This window comes from Rhineura floridana, chromosome 9, assembly GCF_030035675.1.
Source record: "Rhineura floridana isolate rRhiFlo1 chromosome 9, rRhiFlo1.hap2, whole genome shotgun sequence".
Lineage (NCBI taxonomy): Eukaryota > Metazoa > Chordata > Lepidosauria > Squamata > Rhineuridae > Rhineura > Rhineura floridana.
Genome location: NC_084488.1, coordinates 120,576,023 through 120,601,329, shown reverse-complemented (window position 1 = coordinate 120,601,329; position 25,307 = coordinate 120,576,023). Strand labels below are relative to the sequence as shown.

Genomic DNA, 25,307 nt, shown 5'->3' with positions numbered 1-25,307 from the left:
ATCCTTGTCCATCTTGGCTAGTGAAGGCTAGCAGGACTACTACCACCGGCTGGGCCAAGGAAGTGATAAATGCCTCCTTGAGTGAGGGAGTAGTTCCTAGTAGCCTCAAGGAGGCAGTAGTAAGACCTCTCTTAAAGAAACCTTCCTTAGACCCAGATGACCTGAACAACTATAGACCGATGGCGAATGTCCCCTTTTTGGGCAAGGTTCTGGAGCGGGTGGTTGCCGGTCAGCTCCAGGTGCTCTTGGATGAGACCGATTATCTGGATCCGTTTCAATCCGGTTTTAGGCCTGGTTTTGGCACTGAAACAGCCTTGGTCGCCCTGTATGATGACCTTTGTCGGGAGAGGGACAGAGGGAGTGTGACTCTGTTGATTCTCCTTGATCTCTCAGCGGCGTTTGATACCATCGACCATGGTATCCTTCTGGGGAGACTCGCGGAGTTGGGAGTTGGAGGCACTGCTTGGCAGTGGTTCCGCTCCTACTTGGCGGATCGTCACCAGAAGGTAGTACTTGGGGAACATTGCTCAACTCCTTGGACTCTCCATTGTGGAGTCCCTCAGGGGTCGGTTTTGTCCCCCATGCTTTTTAACATCTACATGCAGCCTCTGGGTGCCGTCATCAGGAGTTTTGGAGTGCGTTGCCACCAGTACGCTGATGACACGCAGCTCTATTTCTCCTTTTCATCTTCTACAGGTGAGTCTGTGGATGTGCTGAATCACTGCCTGACCGCGATAATGGACTGGATGAGAGCTAATAAACTGAGACTCAATCCAGACAAGACTGAGACACTGTTGGTGAATGCCTTCCCTGCCAAGATGGTGGATGCTTACCCTGTTCTAGATGGGGTTACACTCCCCTTGAAGGAACAGGTTCGTAGTCTTGGGGTTCTTTTTGATCCTTCCTTGTCTCTGGAGGCGCAAGTGGCCACGGTGGCAAGGAATGCATTCTACCACCTTCGGTTGGTAGCCCAGCTACGCCCCTATCTGGACAGGGATGACCTCGCCTCAGTTGTTCATGCTCTGGTAACTTCTAGGTTGGATTACTGTAATGCGCTCTACGTAGGGCTGCCCTTGAAGACAGTTCGGAAGCTTCAGCTAGTGCAAAACGCAGCAGCCAGACTGCTGACGAGGACCAGCCGGTCAGCGCATATAACACCTGTTCTGGCCCGTTTGCACTGGCTACCTATTTGCTTCCGAGCCAGATTCAAGGTGCTGGTTTTGACCTATAAAGCCTTACACGGCGTGGGACCGCAGTATCTTGTGGAACGCCTCTCCCGCTATGAACCGACCCGGTCACTTCGCTCAGCGTCTAAGGCCCTCCTCCGGGTACCAACCCATCGGGAAGCCCGGAGGACAGTTACTCGATCTAGGGCCTTTTCTGTAGTGGCCCCCGAATTGTGGAATAGCCTCCCCGAAGAAATACGCCTGGCGCCGACGCTTCTATCTTTTCGGCGCCAGGTTAAGACCTGGCTATGCTCCCAGGCATTTTAAAGCGTTTAATGTTACAATTTTAAATCTCTTTGTTTCAGTTTATTTATCGTGATATTTTGTATTTCTGTACTTTTAATCTTTTGTACACCGCCCAGAGAGCTATTCGCTATGGGCGGTTTAAAAATGAAATAAAATAAAATAAATAAATAAATAAAGGTACGCATTTTTGCAAGACACTTCTCATGCTTTTTTATGTTATTTTCACTCATATATTCATTTTTATGCACCCTTTCCCTTAATAAATGCATTTTTATAAATGTTCTTTAGTTGGCGAACTGCATCCAAAAATTCTAATAAATGCAAATTTCGAAGGATGGCTGTGTTTCAGTTCTCATATCGCTTCAGAAATGGCAGATTTGATAAATTCTGCTTGAAATGCGAACTGAATCGAAATTCTCACCCATCCCTAAAGGGAGGTGACCCTAATCAGTGAACATTAGACATTCATCTAGTCTGCAGCCATTTTTCCTTTGATGGAGACATGGGCACAACTAGAGATGGCTTGCGAGAGCGGAGTTAGAAATGCTTCACAGGGCTCAATTTGGATGTATTTATAGCTCTGTAATTGTGACCAGAAAGAGGCATAATACTGCTGTGAAGGAAGAGAAGAATACCGAGTATGTGACGCCTCATACATATTTACTATGGGAATAGGGTGGTCATGTGGCCTCTTTTATGGCAGACAGTCCTCTAGTTGAATGGCTCTCTGGTTCAAGTCTGGCTTAAAGATAAAGAGCCCCAAGAAAGGAGATTAGGGGCATCCTTGCAGTTGTCCATCCAGAGAGCACCAGGACAGCGGGCTATGCAGGCACATAGGTCACCTGGGCTTGTATTCAACTAAGGCTGCAATCCAGTACATGTCTACTGAGAAGCAAGATCCATTGGGTTCAATGGGACTTAGTCCCAGGTAAGTGTGTATTGCATTGCAGCCTTAGTAATGTCCATTAACTTCAGTGGGTCTACTTTGAGTAGGGTGACCAATCTTCCCTGCTGTGGCCAGATGTGTTGTATTTCTATATAAATTATGGTATTTTTTTTTTAAAGATGTTTTGTTGTAATATGTTTTCAAAGTGTGTTTTAGTGTGCTTTTAGAGTATTTGTTTGGCACCCTGGGCTCCTTCTGTGTGGGTGTGTTTTTAAATTTGTATATTTGTTTTTAATGTTTTTGATAGTTGTAAACCGCCCAGAGAGCTTCGGCTATGGGGCGGTATACAAATGCAATAAAAAAATTTAAAAAATGAATAGATGAATAGATAAATGAATACATATAAATTTGCATCTATACGTATTTATTTATTTATTGTTGTTGTTGTTATGTGCCTCCAAGTCGACTATGACTTATGGCGACCCTATGAATCAGTGACCTCCAACAGCATCTGTCATGAACCACCCTGTTCAGATCTTGTAAGTTCAGGTCTGTGGCTTCCTTGATGGAATCAATCCATCTTTTGTGTGGCCTTCCTCTTTTTCTACTCCCTTCTGTTTTCCCCAGCATTATTATCTTTTCTAATGAATCCGGTCTTCTCATGATGTGTCCAAAGTATGATAACCTCAGTTTCATCATTTCAGCTTCTAGTTATAGTTCTGGTTTAATTTGTTCTAACACCCAATTATTTGTCTTTTTCACAGTCTCCAACGCCACATTTCAAAAGAGTTGATTTTTCTCTTATCCCCTTTTCCAGTAATTTATTTATTACTGGATTTATATCCTGCCCTTCCTCCCAAAGGGAGCCCAGGGCAGCAGACAGTGACAAAACACTAAAAAAAAACCCCACCCCTCTTCAAAAACCTTTAAAACAAAAACATCTTAAAAGCAAAAAAAATCTTTAAAAACAATTACAATGCAGATGTAAGTAGATAAGAGATCTACTTAAATAGATATCTACTTTAAAAGACTTGTTATGCTAATATACACTAGGATATACAAATTGTATGCAAAACTATCACCTCTGTGGCCCTCTTTGGTTGGGGGTGCATTTCCTCTTTTGTGAGCCTCCTGCCTATGACAGGAACGGGGAACCTCAGTGGCTCTCCAAGCCTCTCTACATGGCCCTCGAGACTATCCCCAGACCACAATCCCCCCCCAAGCCACAGTCCTCCTTTGTACCCTCCTCGAGTGCCTTTGCCTGGTTGGAACGTGTGCTTGAACTCTAATAATGCTCCCTGCTTGCCTAGATGGAGGACAGAGAGGGCTTGGCGAGTGTGTGTAGAAACCAACCTCCTGTACAAAGTTACATTGAGATTCATTGCTCCTCCCACTTTTGACTCTGGCCTTGCCTACCACTGGCATGTGGCCCCTGGATAAGTTGCCTAGGAGGGAACGCGGCCCTCAGAGAGGGGATCCAGGCTTGGGCTGAGTCAGGCCAACATAGCCCCATTCACCCCAGGTCAGGCCACCCAGAGCAACCCAGGATTGTCAGGGTGCAGAATAATGGACAGCATGTTCCCCACAAGGAAGGTGCTTGTGAAGGAGCACCATGCAGGATTGGACCCTCTGCTCTTGGTCTGGGGGGGGGGAGGCACAGCATCTCCTTTCCCCACCTGCTGCCCGGCCATGGGTTTGTTTAGTCAGAGATGGAGCTGGCTGTGTACAGCCCTACACAGAGTCCCTGACATTCTCCTACAGCAGAATGTGAAATGCATACTCTTGAGGGTTGTCCTAAATAAACAACCATCACAAGGGCGGTATATGGAAGCAAGTTTTGCATGCAGATCCTTTTGTTGGATTGGAACAGTGCTAAGACGCATGGAGATTGAATTCAATTTGGGAGGGCCATTACTCAAGGACAGAAGACGTGCTTTGCACACAGAAAACCTTAACCAGGGCGATTATTTAGAATCATTCTCATTGTGTGAGGCACTCTGTATTCAATTGTAAGTGAAACTCTGTTTACATTTTTCAGTACATGGAAATTAAGTGACTGTTGTGTGTCACCTTAAGGTGACAGAAATCGCTCTATATTCCTAATCACTTCAATTGTCCAAGTGCCACTGCTTATGAAGTGAAAGCTGGAACAGGGAGATACCAGCAGATTTAGGGCAACTCTGCGGTTTGCAGATGTACCAAAAAAAAAACAACCCACCACCATCCTTGAAAAAAGCCAACTGAAAGAAGATGGTGTGTGCTCAGTGCCTACAGGATGTTGAGAGGGGAAAAAACTGAAAACCAGATGGGAGGGAGGAGTGGAAAGAAAATGAGGATAGAAGAAGAGATACTTAAAGGTTTCCTCCGTTCACTCGTTCTCTCACCAGCTGACACCCACCTGTTCACTTACTCTGGACAGCCTCTTGCCTGGAGATGGTGAGCTTTAAAAGCTCCCCGCTCCCAGCCCCATACATCTGCAACATTTTGTTGCTGGGCCCTGCTTGTGCATACTAATAGTGAACTTATTCTCTGAGTCCCTATCCTTAACATAGCCAAAATGGCACCATCTACTCAGAGCTTGGAAAAGTTACTTTTTTGAACTACATCTCCCATCAGCCCCAGCCAGCACCATGCTGGCTGGGGCTTATGGGAGTTGTAGTTCAAAAAAGTAACTTTTCCAAGCTCTGCATGCAAGGCTTGTTGGAACCCCAAGGTTTCAGCCCAATGAGGACTGGGCATGCCCAATGGGCATGGAATACTAACTTGGGGGGGGAGGTAAATAGAAGACTGGGGGGAAGTAATAGAATGGCGCATCCTGAAAAAGGGAAGGCCCAGCTGGCACTCTACACTGCAACATTTTGTTGCGGGTTGCACTTGTTCAGCGTGTAACAATGTTGCAGGCCACCCCAATCTCCGAGCAGTGAGAGATCTCCAGGGGTCCCCTACGGCTTGGTTTCCTTGGAAAGAAGGTCAGCAGAGACGGTGGTGTCTTTTAGGAAATATGGTTTATTTAGTTACACACATTTTGACCTGAGCTTAAGATGGAGGGGTTCAAAGCATCAGCAGACCCATAGATCTTGCTTTTCCATCAGGTTTACAGGAGGCATCCTAAAGCCATGGTGCAGGGAGCCAGCCTCTCTGCATGTCTCCAGCTCCCAGCCTTTTTTCTCCCACAACTAAAAACACAACCCTCTCTTTTCCCCAGGAGGGGGGGCTCTCCTGAAGAGTTTCAATACAATAGGAGCTCTCTGGCCCATTTGTCAGTTAATGGGCACTTGACAGACCCATTAGCTCCCCTGACACTCTATTAGCTGCTGCAGAGCCCACCACTAGGTGCAGGGTTCCAAATCAGAGGCTGGAGGGCATTCATAGAAATCATCTGTCTCAGCCCCCAAACCCATAACAGTAATAAACTCGCCCTAAAAAGGAGTTATGGTTTAAATAAGTGTTTCTGAACCTTTTAAACCCACACCCCCTTTTAGCTAACATAAAAATTCCACGCCCCCTTCAAACCAGGCTCCCCTAGTTATTTTATTTTAATGTTCAAAAGGACTGAAACATCATGACTTTTAATTATAAATAAAAATGGGGAAATGATAAAAATGAATCAAAGTCCTTATCATTTTTAAAAAAATATTAAAATGTTACCTATATTGTACATTCTTTAAGCAATCACTTACTTCCCCCTGATTTTCATACTCCCCTCTGGGGGATGCACCCCATCAGTTGAGAAACTCTGGTTTAAATAGTAGCCAATAAATAGGGTTGTATAGTTGTATATAAGTACGGCATAGCGTAACCCTAGAAATATTTCTTAAATCATGTATTTAAAATGTGTGACCCGGGGGCAAGGCAGCTCCATATACACAGAATACATTTAAAGCGCATCCAATGCACATTTAAAGCGCATGACTTCCACCAAAGAATCCTGGGAACTGTGGTTTTCCCCTTACAGAGCTACAAATTCTCCGCACCCTTAACAAACTACAGTTCCTAGGACTCTTTGCAGGAAGTAACACACTTTAAATGTGCATGGAATGTGCTCTGATGTTGGTCTCCTTGGGGAAGGAAGATAAATGTCTAACTCTTCTCCAACCTACTCAACCAGGCTATTAGCTGAGGGGGGGGGGTTGATTAGGAAAAAGCTGCAGCCCCAGCCCACTTCTGTAGGTCGCCTCTGCAGCTTTTAAGCTTTGAGAAAGACACAATCCTTTGGTACTTCATTATTATCTATGTGACACTATTCCTGTACATTCCTGCCACTCAGGGGTGGCTGGTGCCCACTGGGATTGGTAGGGCAGAAGGCAGGAAGGCCAACAGTAGGCGGAGCCAGAGCCAATGAGAGGCGGTGCCAAGTCATTCTAGCTTTGTCTCCATCCTCCTCCCTGTAGAGTCTTACAAAGTGGACGCTGAGGCCAGGAAGGAGCTGCCCTCTGGACTAGCTGTCCTTATGAAAGCGGGCAAGTGGGGGCTAGCTGAGAGCAGTCTGAGGTTAGCGGGACAGAGACTCAGTCGCCCTAAGGCAGGGGTTCCCAAACTGTGGTCCATGGGCCACCAGAGGTCCCCAAGCTTCATTCAGGTGGCCCACGGCACATCCACATTGAATATCCATATCGATTTTAGTTGTATTTTTATTCTTTCTTTCATTTCATTTCATTATAATAATAATAATAATAAAATTTTATTTCTAAGCCGCCTATCTGGCCGAATTAACGGCTACTCTAGGCGGCGTACATAATAGGATAAAATACAACATATAAAATACAACATATAAGCAAAACATCAACTGTAATCAATCTAAAACCACCCACAACTGCAACAAGATAAAAACTAGTCCGCCCCAAGAATCTTGTAAGCCCGCCTGAATAACCAGGTTTTCAAGGCTCGGCGGAAACTTGATAGGGAGGGGGCATGGCGGAGGTCATAGGGCAAAGAGTTCCAGAGGGTGGGGGCCACAATCGAGAATGCCCTCTCTCTGGTCCGCACCAGCCTAGCTGTTTTAACTGGTGGGACCGAGAGAGCCAGTGTGGTGTAGTGGTTAAGATGTTGGACTACGACCTGGTTCGAATCCCCACACAGTCACGAGGCTCACTGGGTGACCTTGGGCCAGTCACTGCCTCTCAGCCTCATGAAAACCCTATTCATAGGGTCGCCATAAGTTGTTTTCATTTCTCATATTGTATTTAAGTGTGTTACAGCTTGAATTCTGTGGACCGCAAACTGTAGCGGGATAAAATACAATATACTGCATAAGAAAAGAAATGAAGCAATTAGAACGTAACTGAAAAACCAAACAGCATCTAGCCCAGTGCGTTGCAATTGCTAACAACAGGGAGAAGAAGTCATGAAGCAGTCTGCTAAGACTCTCCGCAGTGGTCCATGGGGCGAAACGTTTGGGAACCACAGCCTCCGTCGCTCCTACCCAACACTGAACCGCTAGCTAGGAACTCCCTGTGAGATTTCACAGCCAAGGTGGGCTGGGTGTTTGGGAAGAAGGAAGGCACTAGTTCTCCACCTCCCCTTTTTTATTCCGCACCCCAGCTTCTCACTTTCTCTGCCTAGGATTTTGACACGTTCCCTCCCTCACCCTTACAAAGCCAGCTCCTGGGTTGGGAGGGAGAGTGAAAAGCGCTGGAAACACATTGCCCCCTCCTCCCTCAAACCAGTCTCTTTGACACTGATTGTGGGGGGAAGTCTGTATATGAATGACCTCCCCTTACCTCTCCTCTGCCTCCGGCATGGTTCAGTCAGTGACAGATGCAGAAGGTCCCAGAAAGTGATGGGCGAACCTTTCAATGATGAGCTGAAAGATCGTCTTACCCCTTATAGATCCAGTTGATCAATGCGCTCTGCAGACCCAGTTGATCAATGAGCTCTGCAGGTGAGGGCCTCCTGCAGATACCATCTTATCAGGAGGTCCATTCCGCACAACACAGGAAGAGGACCTTTAGTGTTGTGGCACCAACCCTTTGGAATTCCCTCCTCTTAAGTATTAGACAGGTGCCATGTCTATTATCTTTTTGGTGCCTCTTTCAACAAGCCTTTTAAGTAGAGACCTTATCCCAGTCTGCATCTGTGTTGGAATTGCTTTTTAAAATATTTTCAAAGCTTTTTTTTTTAAAAAAAGATGTTTTTAAAGATGCTTTGTTTTCATATGTTTTTAAATATATTTTATTTTAATATGTTTTAAAGTCTTTTGTTTTTAAGATGCTTTAGAGCATTTTTAGTGTTTTTGTTTGCCACCCTGGGCTCGTTCTGGGAGGAAGGGATATAAATTTAATAAATAAATAAATAAATAAATGTTAATTTCTCATTTTTCCAATCTTAAATTCGGTGCTCCATGTTTCCACATCAGCTTGTGATTTTTTTTAATCTCATGAAAACCCATCAGCATTTTAGTGCATACATCTAAACATACATCATTTTGTATGCAACTTTGTCTAATATGCACATTTTTGCAAAGCAATGTTCCCTAACATAATGCATTTTAATGTCATTTTCATGAATATATGCATTTTTATGCGTGCTCTAGCCAAATATATACACTTTAGTGTAAGTTCCTTGGCTAGAGAACTTCATTGCAAAATTCAGAAAAGTGCAAATTGTGAAGGATGGTTGTGTTTTGGTTCATGTATCATTTCAGAAAGTGCAAATTGAGTAGGTTTGCCTTTAAATGCGAACTGAATCAAATTTCTTCTCCATCCCTAGCCCCATCTCAGTCCCTAGCAGCATCTCCAGTTAGAGGAACATGAGGTAGCAGGAGAAAAGAATCTTCTCTGTTTCAGATCCCTGACAGCTGCTGCCAGTCAGAGTAGGCAGTCCTAAGATGGGTGGACAAATAATCTGACCTAGTATAAGGCTGTTTCCTATATTCCCTAAAACTACTAAGCAGCCTCCCTCCAGTTCAAAAAAGAATCCAAGTAAGCTGCAACGGAAGTGTTCACATTTGAGACCAATAAAATGAAACTATGCTGTACTGTCTGATTTGCTGCCAAACTGTGTGAGCTTCAGAAATATTAGCGTGACAAATGTCTGCATCAGTGTTGGAACACCCAAGTGGAAAATTGGTGGGAAAAAGCAGAACTGTGCATTCTGTGGGGGGAAATGACCAGCCAACCAACCAGTTTAAAATACCTGGAGGATTTCAAAATGCTAATTCATTGCTACATCCACCAAACTATTTGTATCCTTACCATCAGTATCACTCTGGAAAAACAAACAAACAAAACCCCAAGGTAACAATCTGTGCATTTTTTAAAAGTCAAGAAACTCGTACATTGAGACCAAATTTTTGGATTTTGTGTTGGTCAAGAAACCTTAGACCTGTGGATCTTCTAGTCCAGTCATCTTCAGCCAGTATGCATGCAAAGAGAACCAGTGTGGTGTAGTGATTAGAGGATCGGAGTAGAACCTGGGAGACCAGGGTTCAGATCCCTGCTCACTGGGTGACCTTGGGCTAGTTACTGTCTCTCAGCCAAACCTACCTCACAGGGTTGTTGTGAGGATAAAATTGGGAGAGGAACCATATTTATATGCCATCTTGAGCTCCTTGGAGGGGGAAAGGTGGGGCATAAATGTAATGATAAATAAATAATAATAGACTTTCAAGAACTATCTTCAACCAAAACATGTATTTGGGGATCCATTTCTTGATTTTTTAAAACCATCTAGAGCTGGATTGATTCCATAAAGGAAGCCACAGACCTGAACTTACAAGATCTGAACAGGGTGGTTCACAACAGATGCTCTTGGAGGTCCCTGATTCATAGGGTCGCCATAAGTCGCAATCGACTGGAAGGCACATAACAACAACAAAGTTATATGATGGTATTGCTGCTGTTGTGAAACCCACCTTAAATGAGGCCGCTACCCAGTAGAGTGTCCTGACCCACCAGTTAAGACCAGTGTTCTAGTTCATTCTCACCCCACACCACAAAGGAATGTCTACAACATATATTGAAACAAGTTTCAATCAAGTCAGGACCAGACAACCTGTTTATCGCATGTTTCTTAGATACAGGGCTGGCTCCAGGCATGCTGGGACCCTTGGGCACCAGCCTGCCCCGGGCCCCTCCGGTCCCCTTCTGCAATCCGCAGCAGGAGTGGCGGATCGCAGGACAGGAGCTTCCGAGCTGCCCACCATCCCCTCGCTTCACCTACCTTTCTCTGCTGTTTTTTGCGGCTGCACTCACTGCGTGCACAGGGTTGCCATCAATCAAGATGGTGGCCGAGGTTTCCATAAGCGGCTGAAGCCTTTGCCGCCATCTTGGTTGATGGCAGCAGAGGCTTCAGCCGCTTACGGAAACCTCGGCCGCCTTCTTGATTGATGGCAACACTGCACGCACTACAAAAAAAAGCAGAGAGAAAGGTAGGTGAAGCAGGGGGATGACAGGCAGCTCGGAAGCTCCTCTGAGCCACGGATCACAGAAAGGGAGTGGAGGGCCTCTCAGGGGCCCCTCAGGGGCCCCTGTAGCTCCAGGGGCCCTTGGGCCAGTGCCCCACCTGGCCACCCTTTAGAACCAGCCCTGAGCGCAAAGTTAGGAACAGAGGAAGTTGCCTTATACTGAGTCAGACCACTGGTCCATCTAGCTCAGTAAGCAGCAACTCTCTAGATTTCAGACTGGATTCTCTCCCAGCCCTACCTGGAGATGCTGGGGATTGAACCTGGGACCTTCTGCATGCCAAGCAGATGCTCTGCAGCTGAGCTACGTATTGCTAATACAAAGTCAGCTGTTTATTAAGCATTCATTCTGATTTGTTTGCAGAGGTGTGCTGTGACGTCCTGTCTCATTCTTATCCCATACTTTTCCGTGCATTTCTCTGTCACCTCCTGTACTGGAAAAAGTGGGGGTTGGGGGCTGGAAGCTGATTTGTTGCTCAAGAGCACCCAATCTCCTTCAATTGTGCAACCTGAATTTGCCAGCATGCATTTGAATCTCACCCGCAAAATAGTCTGGAAATCTGGAAACACCCCCTCAGTCTCACTGCCTTAACTCTAAGCCAAACCTGTCCAGATCATTCATAGATAGCTACCCCCTAAATGTTTTTAAACCACTTTGCTCTTCTCCCAGTTCATGAAACTAATTCCCTGTCTAGATGACTTCATAATTTTTTTAAAAAAACTTCCTTTAACAAAAGAAAGAAAACTGAGCAAATTAGAAAGGAGATGCTTAAAGTTAATTGTGCACGTTAAGACGGCGCCTCTGAATGCAAAGGCAGCTGTGAGGAATTCACAGCCAATTCCAGTCTGCACGTATTTAATGTTTTAAGCTCCTCTTAGAAGGAGCCATAAAGTCTGAGATATGGAGATTCATTTGGAAACGTCCGTGCTGCCCTGCAGTATAAATATGCTCAGAAATAAAAAGAGCAGCATTTTCAGTGAAGGGCACCCATTGTACCTACGCTGTGTTAAGCCTTCAAATTTATTACTGCCTTTCCCCCCCTAGAAAATGGCTAGAATGTAGAAATCATTTACTCCACAGCAGGAACGGGGAAGTACTTTCAACCTGAGGGCCAGATTCCTTTCTGGACAACCTTCCAGGGGACACATGCTGGTGGTGGGTGGGGCCAGAGGCAAAAGTCGGTGGAGCAATGAACATGAATTTTATCTCTGTACAGTAGGCTAGTTTTTACATGCACACACACTTCAGTTCAACGGCACATTCCAGCCAGACGAGGAGCGTGTGAAGCAGAACCAATGAGGGGTGTGGCTTGCGAAGAGGGGCGTGTCCTGAGGAAGGTACTAAGGGCCATATAAAGAGGTCTGGAAGGCCACATTTGGCTCCCATGCCTGAGGTTCCCTGTTACTGCTCTAAAGGAATCCCATAAGCACTCTTGCTTGGTGTCCACCCTGGATCCAGCGATCACAAGACTCAGGGAGCTGCTTCATTCCTTCTTCTGGAACACAGACATAAAGCTCACACCCTTTGGATGGCCTTTTCAGATCTTGTAAGTTCAGGTCTGTGGCTTCCTTTGTGGAATCAACCCATCTCTGGTTTGGTCTTCCTCTTTTTCTGCTCCCTTCTGTTTTTCCCAGCATTGTTGTTTTTTCTAGTGAATCATGTCTTCGTCGGGGCAATGTTGGAAATGTAAAATTGTGGTTTGCAGCTGCTTGCTGCAGACTACCCATGGGAGGCACAACAGTATATCTGCCCCTCTCAGACAGTTCTTTGCCAGGAGGCCCCTCACTCCTGCAGCCAGTCTGCTTTGAGCTGACTAACAAAAGACTATGAGAACATAAGAATCGTTGTCTTGATGGATCAGGCCAAGGCCTATCTAGCCCAGGGTCCTGCTTCCAACAGCAGCCAGCCAAATATTCACAAGCAAGGCATGTAAATGACACCCTCCCTGTTCTCTGCCTCTAGAACCTGTTACTGGGAGGCTGCCTCTGCATATGGAGGTTCTATTCAGCTATCATTTATTTATTATTACATTTATACCCTGCCTTTCTTTTCATGATAGAAACCCAAGGTGGGTCACATAGGGTTTCCATGCGGTCTCCCATCCAGGCACTGACCACACCTGACCCTCCTTAGCTTCAGCAGGGAGCTGGCCTCATGTGCCTTCAGACCATAGCCTGGGATCATGGCTATAGACCCATCCTGCATAAATTGTACTACAAGCCAACTAAACTGGTGTCTCCTGCTGCATCTTACTTTGTGATGGTGGGTTCCATGAGGTAATTATGTGGTGTGCAAAGGAGTAGTGCTTCCTTTTTTGTCGATCTTGTAATCTTCCGGTGATCCCAGGCTGATCCCACACCAGGGGTGTGGATCCTATGGCCCACCAGTTCCCATCATCCCTGCCTATTGGCTATGCTGGCTGGGGCTGATAGGAACTGGAGTCCAACAACAGAGCCACAGGTTCCTCAGCGCTGGTCTACTACACTGTAGAGCAAGGGTGGGGAACACCCTTCAGTCCAAGGGCTACAATCCCTTGTAGGTAACCTTCCAGGGCCGTATGGTGGGCAAGGCCAGAGGGGGGAAGAGTTTGGGGCTGAGGCAACAGTGGGCAGAGCAACGGATATGACTATTAACCTTTGTACATTAGGATATATTCCAGACACCAAAAAGCCGGTGTTTTTCTATACACATACACACATCTCTTCATCTTCCATCCAGTTCTGCTCAGGAAAGCAAGAAGCAATCTCACAGATTAAGAACATGTTCCAGCCAGGGAGAGCACATGAGAAGGGCAGGGTGCAGGGCTGGTGAGGGGTGTGTGGCCTGGGGAGAGGAGGTGTGGCCTGGGGAGAGGAGGTGTGGCCTGAGGAGAGGGGGTGTGGCCTGAGGAGAGGGGGTGTGGCCTGAGGAGAGGGGGTGTGGCCTGGGGACAGTCTTGGTCAAATAGGGAGGCTTTGAGGGCCGCATTCAGCTCCCAGTCCTGAGGTTCACCCCTGCTGTGGAGGAGGAGGAGAAGCATTTTGTTTCTTTCCATACTCTTTGAGCCTACATAACTTTTGATTGCACTTATTGCCCCCAATCCAATATGCCATGTGTGATCCGCTGAGTCTGCACATGCATCCTTCCGCACATGGAAGATGAAACTCCCTAGAGCATCTCCGGGGAGTTTCTTGCGCCGCAAAGATTTCCTGGATCTAGATTACGATGATGCACACTTGTGCATCCACATTTCTCTTTCACTTATTAGATCGTTACAGCAGTTGCAAACAAGCCTTTCACAGGAAATGCCAGTGCTAGGTGGTTATGCAATGGATGCTAGACCCTGCTATTTTTACATTAACTCCAGGAGCTGGTTGGACCCTCTGTGATACAAGCACGCTTTGTTGCCTGGTAACCAACTGTTGTAATTAGAACAAAGTAGTTTTTTTTAAAAAAAAAAACACCTTACATGCGCGTGCTAGTGGCAACTCTTGAGAGGGAGGTTAAAAGGTAGCTGCATTCATTGCTGTAAAAATGTACAATCTACTTTGTGTTGTCCAAAAGAGGCTTGATGTAGCATCCACAGTCTAGTGGGCAGGGGGAATAAGTGCCTATGTGAAGCTCTATTTTGCCAAGTCAGAGCAATGCCCCATCTTGCCCCGAGAGGCATCTGCTCTGAGAGGCAGCTCCACTTTAAGCTCTTCCCCCTCACATACACACATGCTAACTGTGATACTTCAGCTGGAGGTGCCAGGGGTTGAATCCTGGACACAGCGCACGGCAAGCACATGCTCGGCTTCAACCACTGGCCTTCCCCACGTGGCGGAGCCACAAGAAGAGACAAGAAAGGGAGGAAGGAGGGAGTGCAAGAGGAAAAAAGCAGCGTCTTCTTCCATTGTGAGTTATTATATCGGCCATTGCATGCAAAAGGCCTCAGGAATGGGAAAGACTGTCTGAAACCCTGACAAGCCACTGACAATCAATGCCGACAGCACTGTGCCAGATGGACCAATGGTCTGCCTTGATACAGGGCAGCTTCCTGTCTAGAGCAGAGGCTCCCATACTGTGGTCTACAGACCACCAGTGGTCCATGAGCTTCATTCAGGTGGCCCACAGCAAAGCGACAGCTGCTCTGTTGACATTCTTAGAACGCAGCGGTTTGCCCAGAAGGTGAGTAGGGGAGACGCAGTGGGAGGGGGAGAAAGAAGCACTTTGAAGAAGTGGAGAGAATTTGCAGCAAAGTTAATGGAAGGCTAGAATTAAGAAGTTTAATCCTGAGCCAATTAAAAATCATGCAGCCTCTAGCACAGCGCATTACAATTGCTACAACAGGCAGAAAAACCATTAAGTGGCCCGCCAAGAGACAAGACCCTCAGCGATTTTCAAGTGGTCCAATTGGGGGGGGGGGGAGTTTCAAAACCGCTGATCTCAATGCAGAGAACTGAACTGAAGACTGGAAAAGTGAGAAGCTAAGACACTGAAATGGACAGATCCTCCCATCCTTAACTGTTAAGTCCCATTTATTGCTTTCAATAGGGCTCAAGTTGTGGCTACCTTGTGCTGGATTGAGGCCCACCGTTCCTAACTAAAAAATATAAATGTTACTCCTAAAAATGGCATCTCATGCTTGGCAAAGGTGCCACCTCCATTTCTAAAGGAAGAGATAAATTTTAAACTGAATCCCACCAAGTTAAATTTAGATTCCACCGAGAACCTTGTAGTAGGAAACACTGTCACTGCTGTCGGGAAAAAGCAGCCCTTTTAATTATTAAAGTCCTTTTTTACTTTTCACTTATTCACATAAAGTTCTTGATTGTGGCACTTCTCTGGCCACCAGTCCAACATGGCCATTGCCCCATCTCCAAGGCTGAAACACGTACGGCAAGCATCACGTCTGTACTGGGACTCTGTGTTATAATTTGAGATGCTCAGACTGCATATTCATGACTTGTAGGGCGCTGCAGTAATAGAGTGTGCACTGTCAACAGTGTAAAGTAAAAGAGTCATCAGAAGCTGAACATGAGCTAGCAATATGGTGAGGCTACTAAATATTAGAGTCTGCATTAGCAGAAGCAGAGGGCCCAGATCACACGAATAAGCCCTCTCAGACCTAACTAGGGATGGGTGAGAATTTTCATTCAGTTTGCACTTCAAGCCAAATTTATCAAATTTGCACTATGAGAACTGAAACACAGCCATCCTTCAAACTTCATACTTGTTCGAATTTTGCAATGCATTTCACCTACCAAACCATGTTTACAAAAATGTATATATTATTTATTTATTTAATTTGTATCCCGCCTTCCTCCCAGCAGGAGCCCAGGGCGGCAAACAAAGCACTAAAGCACTTTAAAACATCATAAAAACAGATCTTAAGATACATTGAAACAAAACAGCATTAAAAACATTTTTTTAAAAAAACAACTTTACAAAAGGGTTAAAAACATTATTAAAAAACATATTAAACAATTCTGACACAGATGCAGACTGGGATAGGTCTCAACTTAAAGGCTTGTTGAAAGAGGAAAGTCTTCAAAAGGCACTGAAAAGATAGCAGAGATGGCGCCTGTCTAATATTCAAAGGGAGGGAATTCCACAGGGTAGGTGCTGCCGCACTAAAGGTCCGTTTGCTATATTGTGCAGAACAAACCACCTGATAAGATGGTATCTGCAGGAGGCCCTCACCTGCAGAGCGCAGTGATTGACTGGGTATGTAAGGGATATCTTTCAGGTATCTTTCAGGTATCCTGGTCCCGAGCTGTATAGGAATTTGTACGCCAAAACTAGAACCTTGAACTTGGCCGGGTAGCAAATGGACAGCCAGTGCAATTCTTTCAGCAGCGGGGTGACATGTTGGCGATACCCTGCTCCAGTGAGCAGTCTCACCGCCGCATTTTGCACCAGCTGAGCTTCCGGACCAATCTCAAGGGCAGCCCCACATAGAGCGCATTGCAGTAATCCAGCCTAGAGGTTACCAGTGCATGGACAACAGTAGTCAGGCTATCCCGGTCCAAACACGGCCACAGATGTCTCACCAGCCAAAGCTAGTAAAAGGCACTCCTAGCCACTGAGGTCACCTGGGCCTCTAGCGACAAAGATGGATCCAGGAGCATCCCCAGGCTACGGACCTGCTCTTTCAGAGGGAGCATGACCCCGTCCAAAGCAGGCAACTGACCAATTATCCGAACTCGGGAACCACCAACCCACAGCGCCTCCATCTTGCTAGGATTCAGACTCAGTTTACTGGCCCTCCTCCAGCCCACCACGGAGTCCAGGCACCGGTCCAGGGCTTGCATGGCCTCTCCTGATTCAGATGTTACGGAGAAATAGAGAAATATATTAGGGGAAAGTGTGCATACAAATGTATATATAACATGCAAAAATGTATTACATGATGAGAAATGGCTTACAAAAATGTGTACTTTAGTCAAAACTCCCTACAAAAATGTTTTTATTAGAAGAAATTTGCACTAAAATGCTGGAGAATTTTCAGGAGGATTTTTTAAACAAAATAATAATCGCAAACCGCTGCAGGAATTGTGAGAACTAAATTTAAAATTGGAATTTTTAAAAAAAACATTTAAAAAATGGGCTCCTGCTGAGAGAAAGGGCGGGATATAAATCAAATAATAAACAAATAAATAAATAAAAATAAGAAACAGAGATAACCAAAACTGACAGATCCTTCCATCCCTATTCTGAAGGCACAAAGGGGCAAGTGGGAATCTGCAGGTAGAGTCCTGCCTCTCAGTGACATTACACATCAGGCACTCTCCAAGAACAACACGTGCTCATCCGAATGAGAGTTCCTTACCTGCATGTAGGGTTTCCAGCATCAGAACACCTGAAGAGACTTTGCCTTCCAGCCTGTAGGGCCCTCCAGACATCCTTCTTTATGAGCATTCATGATGATTTGTGCTCATGAATGGTATCGAGGCTGCTATATGCAATCCCACTTTCCATGCTGTTTGCAAAAGCTGCAAAAGTTTGGGGGCAGACATACTGCTTCAGTTCCAATTGGTATATGCCCCATAGCTTCCTACTGAAATCCTGCGACTTTTCATACCACAAATATTCCAGGTTCTACCCTAGCGCAAGCATACCGCTCCAGATGGCAATAATGCATGGACGCTGGAGAAGCATCGCAGAACTGATAAAGCGGAATGATGTGCTGATAGTCCAGTATAAATCCAGCAGTAATGTACTATTATTGCGTCACTGGCATGACGCTAGCATACACCTGCAATAAAACGCCAGTATGGAGAGGCCCTGTTCTGGGCTGGTCAGAGTGCATCTGGAGCATGGCGCACAGTTCTGAGTCCCAAATGTAAAGATGGACATTGACAAACTGAAGCAAATCCCAGGATGGGTTGCAACAATATAATATACAATTATAAAAACAGATAAAACCATTCCAGCCAGAACAGAATAGTATAGATTCAATAAAAGAGGTACGACACACATAGACTTCCGGGAAGGGTGACTTAGCCTGTGCCTGCTTTTGAGACGGGCTCCTGCCTCAAAAGAAGCTTATTCAGATATATCAGTCAGTTTTTTCTTTTTTTTTTGACTGATTAAACTTCTCCCGGGTAGGGAGAAACGAAGAGATTAACCTCAAAGCCTATTTTTGTTGGGACGACCAGATCTCATTAATTTATGGGACGAGGTCCAGCCGACGAAGGTGGGACGGATTTTCAACAGCAAGCTCTATCTGATAAAGCGAACGTTCACCTTATCTTCTAAGAGAGAACGCACTAACAGGCAAGCACCCTTCTTTCTATATTTTTCTTTTACTTGACTTAAATTGTTGCTGTTTAAAAGAGATTTGCCAGATTGATCGGTTTTTGACATCTCACTGGGGAGCCGTAACTTCTCTCTGCTACGCACTAATTAATAGCTTATCTCTGTTTTTGTTGCAAAAAGCTGTCCTGGATTTGCATTCTAAAGATATACACAGAAGAGGGATTTCTATTCCAGATTTTTATTTTGAAAAATATTATACTGTTTTGAGACTACTCTCTTTTTGGTCTATTTTATTTTGACGAATCTGTTTCTTGACGATTGCCATTAATTGTTTCGATCCTGGGAACTGCATTTTGTTTACTTAACTATTGGAGAGATAAGGCTGTCTGCTCTGTTTATACTGTGATGTCACCAAGTTTGGAGTATTAACCCAATTGTTGCTGAAATAAGAAGTGGTTTTCCTATATTTTTCTTTTAAAATGGCAATTAAGAAAGTGGCTGAGAATCTGGAAATAACTATGTTTCAGAAAATAATGGATGAGATTGAGATAATGAAAATTGAATTGAGTAAAATGAAGCAGGAGATTAAAGATATAAGGGTCCCTGTGAGAGAGGTGACCCTGGAAGGGGTCCCTGTGAGAGAGGAGACCCCGGAGATTGGAACAGGGGTCCCTGTGAGAGAGGAGACCCTGGAGACTGGAATAGGGGTCCCTGTGAGAGAGGAGATCCCGGAGATTGGAACAAACGTGGAACAGGAACAAGATTTGGAGTCTATGGACTTTAGAAATAAAATCTATTGTTTGGAACTCAATGTTATCTCTGAAGAAATTAATGAAGATTCTAGAGATAAAGTTATCAATGGCATGGATTATCTTTTGGACTGGAATGATGTGATGGAGCCCAATATAGAGAAAATCTATGGAATTAACTGCAGCCATGTGACAATGGAAAAACTTTTAAGAGATGACCCAGTGTATTTTGAAAAAAAGAACAGAGATATGATTTTACAGCAGTATTTCAGCAACCTATTCAGAATGGATGGCAAGAAAATATTTGGGATAGAGGTAATTCCCATCAGACTCTTACTATATGACTATGGCTTTGACAGCAAGATTATTATGGAATACTGATAATGGAAGATTGGATATTGAAATTACTGGACTTAACAAGACTACTGAAGATGGAAGATGGAAAATGGAACTAATAGAGATAATAGAACAATGGCTACTGAAATTACTGAACCTAACAGATTCTGATGTGATGGATTAATTGAAATGTTTATTTTGACTATGGTTATGACAATAAGATTATCATAATTAGTAATGAGATGGATTAATCGATATGCTTATCTGGAAAAAAAAAATTGATAGATATATTTCTTAAAGAATTGAAACCTCTCTTTGACTTTTTGTGGAAAGAATAAAGTAATGTTTATGAGATTTGATGATTAAGTAAGATAACTACTGGAGGAAAGTGATTTTATAATATGACTTAAGAGACAGGATTGTTATATATTATAGACTTATAACTGATTTGATCTTTGACAAATGGGAAGTCAATATTTTACTCTTTATTTTTTATTTTTGTTTTTTTTTTCTTTTTTTCTTTTTGTTTAACTATTTTTGATTTTGTTTTTTGTCTTTGAATGTTTTATGATTTTGTTTTGTATGTTTTATGAAAATCTGAATAAAAATTATTGAAAAAAAAAAAAAAAGAGGTACGACACACAAAACAAAATACCTTTAACTGTCAAAGGCCAGGGGAAAGAGATGTTTCTTTAGAGTACAGTGAAAGCGATGCAATGAAGATGCTCTCCGTGGGGAGGGAGTTCCACAATTTAGAGGCTGCCATAGGGGAGGCTGCCTCCCACAAGATCATTCCCCACATTTCTGAAGGCAGTGGAACTACCAAGACAGCCCCCTCTGCAGATGTTAGTACCCAAGAAGGTCAGTAGAGATGGAGATGGTCTTTCAGAGGCCTAAGTCGTTTAGGGCTTTAAGCACCTTGCTTAAGCAAAGCACCTTGAACTGGGCCTGGAAACAAATTGGTAACCAGTGCAGCTATTTTAAAACAGGGGTGATAAGAGCAGAGCTTGGAAAAGTTACTTTTTTGAACTACAACTCCCATCAGCCCAATCCAGTGGGCATGCTGACTGGGGCTGATGGGAGTTGTAGTTCAAAAAAGTAACTTTTCCAAGGTCTGGATAAGAGTTCTTAATGGACTCTGGCTGCTGCATTTTGATGAGGAATCTGGAAACCCAGATCCTGTGAGAAATAGTTGCAACAGCTCAGTATTAACCTAAAGAAGAGAAAACTAAGATGAAATTACTGTTGCTGCTGCTGCTGTTAGTTGAATTATATCCCGCCCTTCCTCTCAAAGGAACCCAGGGTGGCAAACATAAACAAACAAAACAGCATTTAACAAAAAGAAGAAAAACATATTTAGAAGAATTAAAACCATTCCAAAGCATAATTACAATTAAAACCATTCTAAAACACAGTTTAAAATATTGTAAAACACAGTTGAAGATGTGCTAAAACACAGCTAAAAATATTCTTTCATCAGTGATCTTCAGGTTGTTAGGTAACAGTCCTCTTCAGCTATCGAATGCCTGGGTAAACAGGAATGTTTTCAAATTCCTCCTGAAAGTTAACAGTGATGGAGAGATGCACCTCACTGGGGAGGGCATTCCACATATGGGGAGCTACCACTGATAAGACCCTGTCATGGGTCATCACCAACTGGACAGCTCTTGGTGGCACCACCACCAACGAAGCCTCGCAACTGCTTCAAAATGCAGGGCTGTAGTGCTGAAGATGGAGCAGGCTTGTTCTCTCTTGCTCCACAGAGCAGGGCTAGAGTCAATGGGTAGAAACGGCAAGGAATTCGATTTTGGTTAAACATTGGGAGAAACCTCCTAATGGTAACATGAGAACATCAGAAGAACCCCACAGCTGCATCCATCCAAAGGTCCATCTAGTCCAACAGCCTGTTCATATAGTGGCCAACCACATGGCCGTATGAGAATCCCACAAGCAAGAAATAAGCACAACAGGACACTTCCCACTTGTACTCCCCAGCAACTCATATTCAGAGACATTCTGAATATGGACTCACCTTTGCTGGAGATATTTAAGCAGAAGCTAGACAGCCACCTGTCAGAGATGCTGTAGCTGAATCCTGCGCTGCAGATCTGCATTGATGTTGGGGTTGGAGTGAATGACCTCCACGGTTCTCTCCAACTCTGAAATTCTGTGAGTCACCAGTGGGAGGGCTATGGGCCCAACTCAGCTCCCTGAAAATTTCACTCCCTTAAAAGGTTGGGGAAGATCCATAGCTCAGTGGCAGAGCATCTGCCTTCCATGCAGAAGGTCCTAGGCAGGGACGGCGCCAGGCATGACTGGGCCCTTGGGCACCAGCTTGCCCCAGGCATGCAGCTCCTGCCTGTTCCACCTACCTCTCTCTTGTCTCCTGTTGCCGTGCACGCTGCGCACACAGGGCTGCCATCAACCAAGATGGCAGCGGAGGCTACTCTCAGGGGCTGATGTCCCTGCCACCCTCTTGGTTGATGGCACGCATGTGTGGTACACTACACATGCGTGCCATCAACCAAGATGGCGGTAGAAGCATCAGCCCCTCCACCGCCATCTTGGTTGATGGCAACCTTGCGTGCACAGCGCACACAGCCTCAGAAGACAGGAGAGAGAGGTAGGTGGAGTGAGAGAATGGGCGGGCAGCCTGAAAGCTCCCTCCCTGCGATCCGCAGCAGGCTCCTGACACAGATCACGGAAAGGGAGCGTTACTCCCCCAGCTTAATGAGGGTCCCTTCAGAGGCCTACCTGGCCGCCCTTTGGCACAAGCCCTGGTCCTAGGTTCAATCCCTGCTGTCTTCAGCTAGGGCTGGGATAAGGCTCCTTCTGAAACCTTGGATAAGAACATAAGCAGAGCCTTCTGGATCAGGCCAGTGGCCCATCTAGTCCAGCATCCTGTTCTCACAGTGGCCAACCAGGTGCCTGGGGGAAGCCCGCAAGCGGGACCCACGTGCAAGAACACTCTCCTCTCCTGAGGCTTCCGGCAACTGGTTTTCAGAAGCATGCTGCCTCTGACTAGGGTGGCAGAGCACAGCCATCATGGCTAGTAGCCATTGATAGCCCTGTCCTCCATGAATTGGTCTAATCTTCTTTTAAAGCCATCCAAGGATAGTCACTGCCAGTCAGTGTAGACAATACTGAGCTAGATGGATTGATGGTCTGACTCAGTATAAGGCAGCTTCCTATCTAAGATGTTGCCTACCTCTCACAACAAATGTGGCATGCAAAAGTATCATCTGTAACAAGAGCTGGTAGCCCACTATGGAGAGTGAAATGGAGGGTGAAATGCTAGCCTGCTCCAACACACATTTGTCCTCCTGGGAAAATGACTTGCTAACTAGCCAGGGTCATCTATTTACCAGAGACAAGCTCTACATTTTGATACCTTGCCCTACAAACCATTGTTTCTGCATCCTTTTTAGGATGCTTTGGTAACATTTGTAGGGTGAGTTGCTGGTGGTGTTGTTCTTCAGAGTTTGTCTTCCTCCTCACCCCATGACCACCACCAGGGTAACCAGAAGTTAAATCCTGCAATGGAAAGTGGACACATCATCTCTAGTGAAAGACCACATGCCCTTGTACAGAACTTGTAAGATCACTAAGATCATCTGGGGAAATTCTGCTTGTGGAACATCAGAGGGCAGTGACCCCCCAAATGGGCATTTTCTGCTGTTGCCCCCATACGGTGCAACGCCTTTCCCTCTGCTATACGTGAAGGAGCAGCCGTCAGTGGCTTCAGATGACTTGTGAAGATGTCACTCTTTGACCCTTAAGATTGGACTCTGGGTCGTTTTTTTAATTTCCATTTTGTTCACTTTTATATGCTTTTAAGTGTTTTTTTATAGCTGTTCTGTGGGCCTAAGTTGTGTCTTTAATGTTGTTTAAATGATATATTGTGTGTTTTTAGACTGACACCTTAGTGGTATATAAATGCTCTTAAATAAATAGTGTCAATGGATGCCATTTTGTGCACTGTACATGCTGATGAGTATATTTTGGACCAGTGGAGAACGATAACTTTTCTTTTTTCATTCACCAAAAGAACACCCTCTTGATTTTAATAAATGAGCCAGTGATGCAAAACAGCAGTGGAAGGTTAAACCCTGATCCTTGGTAAGAAAATGGGGTGTCAACAAGTGTGTTTGTCACTGTTTCTATCTCTGCAATATTGGAGATGTAATAAATAGGTATATATAATCAGCAGCATTTATGCACCAGTTTTGACTCTGAACTAATCCTCCCCCCTTTATAAGCAGCAAAAAAACAACAACCCAAAGTACAATCTAGCAACCTTTGGCTGTTGTTTTCCAGGTACCTGGGAATAACCCGACCTCTGACATACCCTGTGAGACAAGACGGGAAGCTGATGGCCAAGATGGTGTTCATTGTTTGGCTCCTCTCTGCCTCCATAACTCTTCCACCCTTGTTCGGTTGGGCTAAAAACATCACCGTGGAACGGGTGTGTCTCATCAGCCAGGACTTCGGTTACACCGTCTACTCCACTGGGGTCGCCTTCTACATCCCCATGACGGTCATGCTTGTGATGTACAACAGGATCTACAAGGCGGCCAAGGCCAGTGCTCAGAAACACCGATTCATGGACTTTTCCAGACCCTACGAGCAGGACGGTGTCTACTGCATTGAGACCGGCGCCCGGTGCCAATACAGCACCAAGCGAAACAAGGCAGTGGAGGAGTGCGCCACCTTGTCCAAACTTCTCTGTCAAGACAGGAAGAACATTTCCATCTTCAAGAGGGAGCAGAAAGCAGCCAGGACCCTGGGCATCATTGTTGGGGCCTTCACGTTTTGCTGGCTCCCGTTCTTCTTGATGTCAACGGCCAGGCCTTTCATCTGTGGCAGCCGTTGCAGCTGCATACCACTACGGCTGGAGAGGACCCTGCTGTGGCTGGGCTACACCAACTCTCTCATCAACCCCTTGATCTACGTGTTCTTCAATCGGGACCTGAGGACTACTTTCTGGAACCTGCTGCACTGTAGCTACCGCAACATCAACCGGAGACTCTCTGCTGCCAGCATGCATGAAGCCTTGAAAGCCACAGAGAAGCATGATGGCATACTTTAAGGCTGTGGGCCAACTGGCCATTGATGTTAAAGATGGTGGAATTAGGGTTGCCAGATTCAAGGCCTGAGACTGATCATGTATCTTTAGGAGAAGAGAAAGTCAGCCAAGTGCAGGTGTTCTTGCAACAGTGTAATGGGAAAAATCAAAGTGGAATTCTCCCTTCCCCCTGCACAACTTTTAAGGATACAGAAGACGTCTTGGTTGCCAGGCCCAGCCTCCAAAGTTGTGCAGGGGGAAGGGAGAATTCCACCTTGTGGTTTTTCTCATTACAGTGTTGCAAGAACACCTGCACTTGTCTGACTTTCTTTTCTCCTAAAGATACAGGATCAGTCTCAGGGATTGAACCTAGCAACCCTAGGTGGAATTGGTACATGCTCACTGATGTAGGGGGGCCCTCCTTGCAGCAGTCTGCTCATCGTGGGCTGGGACTCATACACCTCGTCTGGGCGAACATCTCCAACGTAAGGCCACAGTTGCTTGGTCCTTCCCTGTCCCCCCAAAACAGCTTCGCAGATAAGTCTACAAAAGATACTAATTAACAAAAATACTAAAAAATAAAAATACTCACTGTCAAAATACACATATGGTAACCATTTGTGCTACAAAAAGACTAAATTGTTTCCCATTTACACATTTTTTTCAGTGTGGTCA

At 45.2% G+C, this 25,307-nt stretch overlaps 1 protein-coding gene across 1 annotated transcript in view; it reads left to right on the top strand.

Moving 5' to 3' along the window:
* The window catches only part of LOC133364419 (5-hydroxytryptamine receptor 7-like), a 30,023-nt gene extending 5,285 nt beyond the window's left edge, over nucleotides 1–24,738 (top strand). The window contains exon 2 of the mRNA XM_061584903.1: nucleotides 23,885–24,738. Coding sequence (XP_061440887.1) covers nucleotides 23,885–24,656 — 772 coding nt within the window. The 3' untranslated portion in view covers nucleotides 24,657–24,738. The remainder of the gene's footprint in view (nucleotides 1–23,884) is intronic.
* Nucleotides 24,739–25,307: the final 569 nt, after the last annotated feature.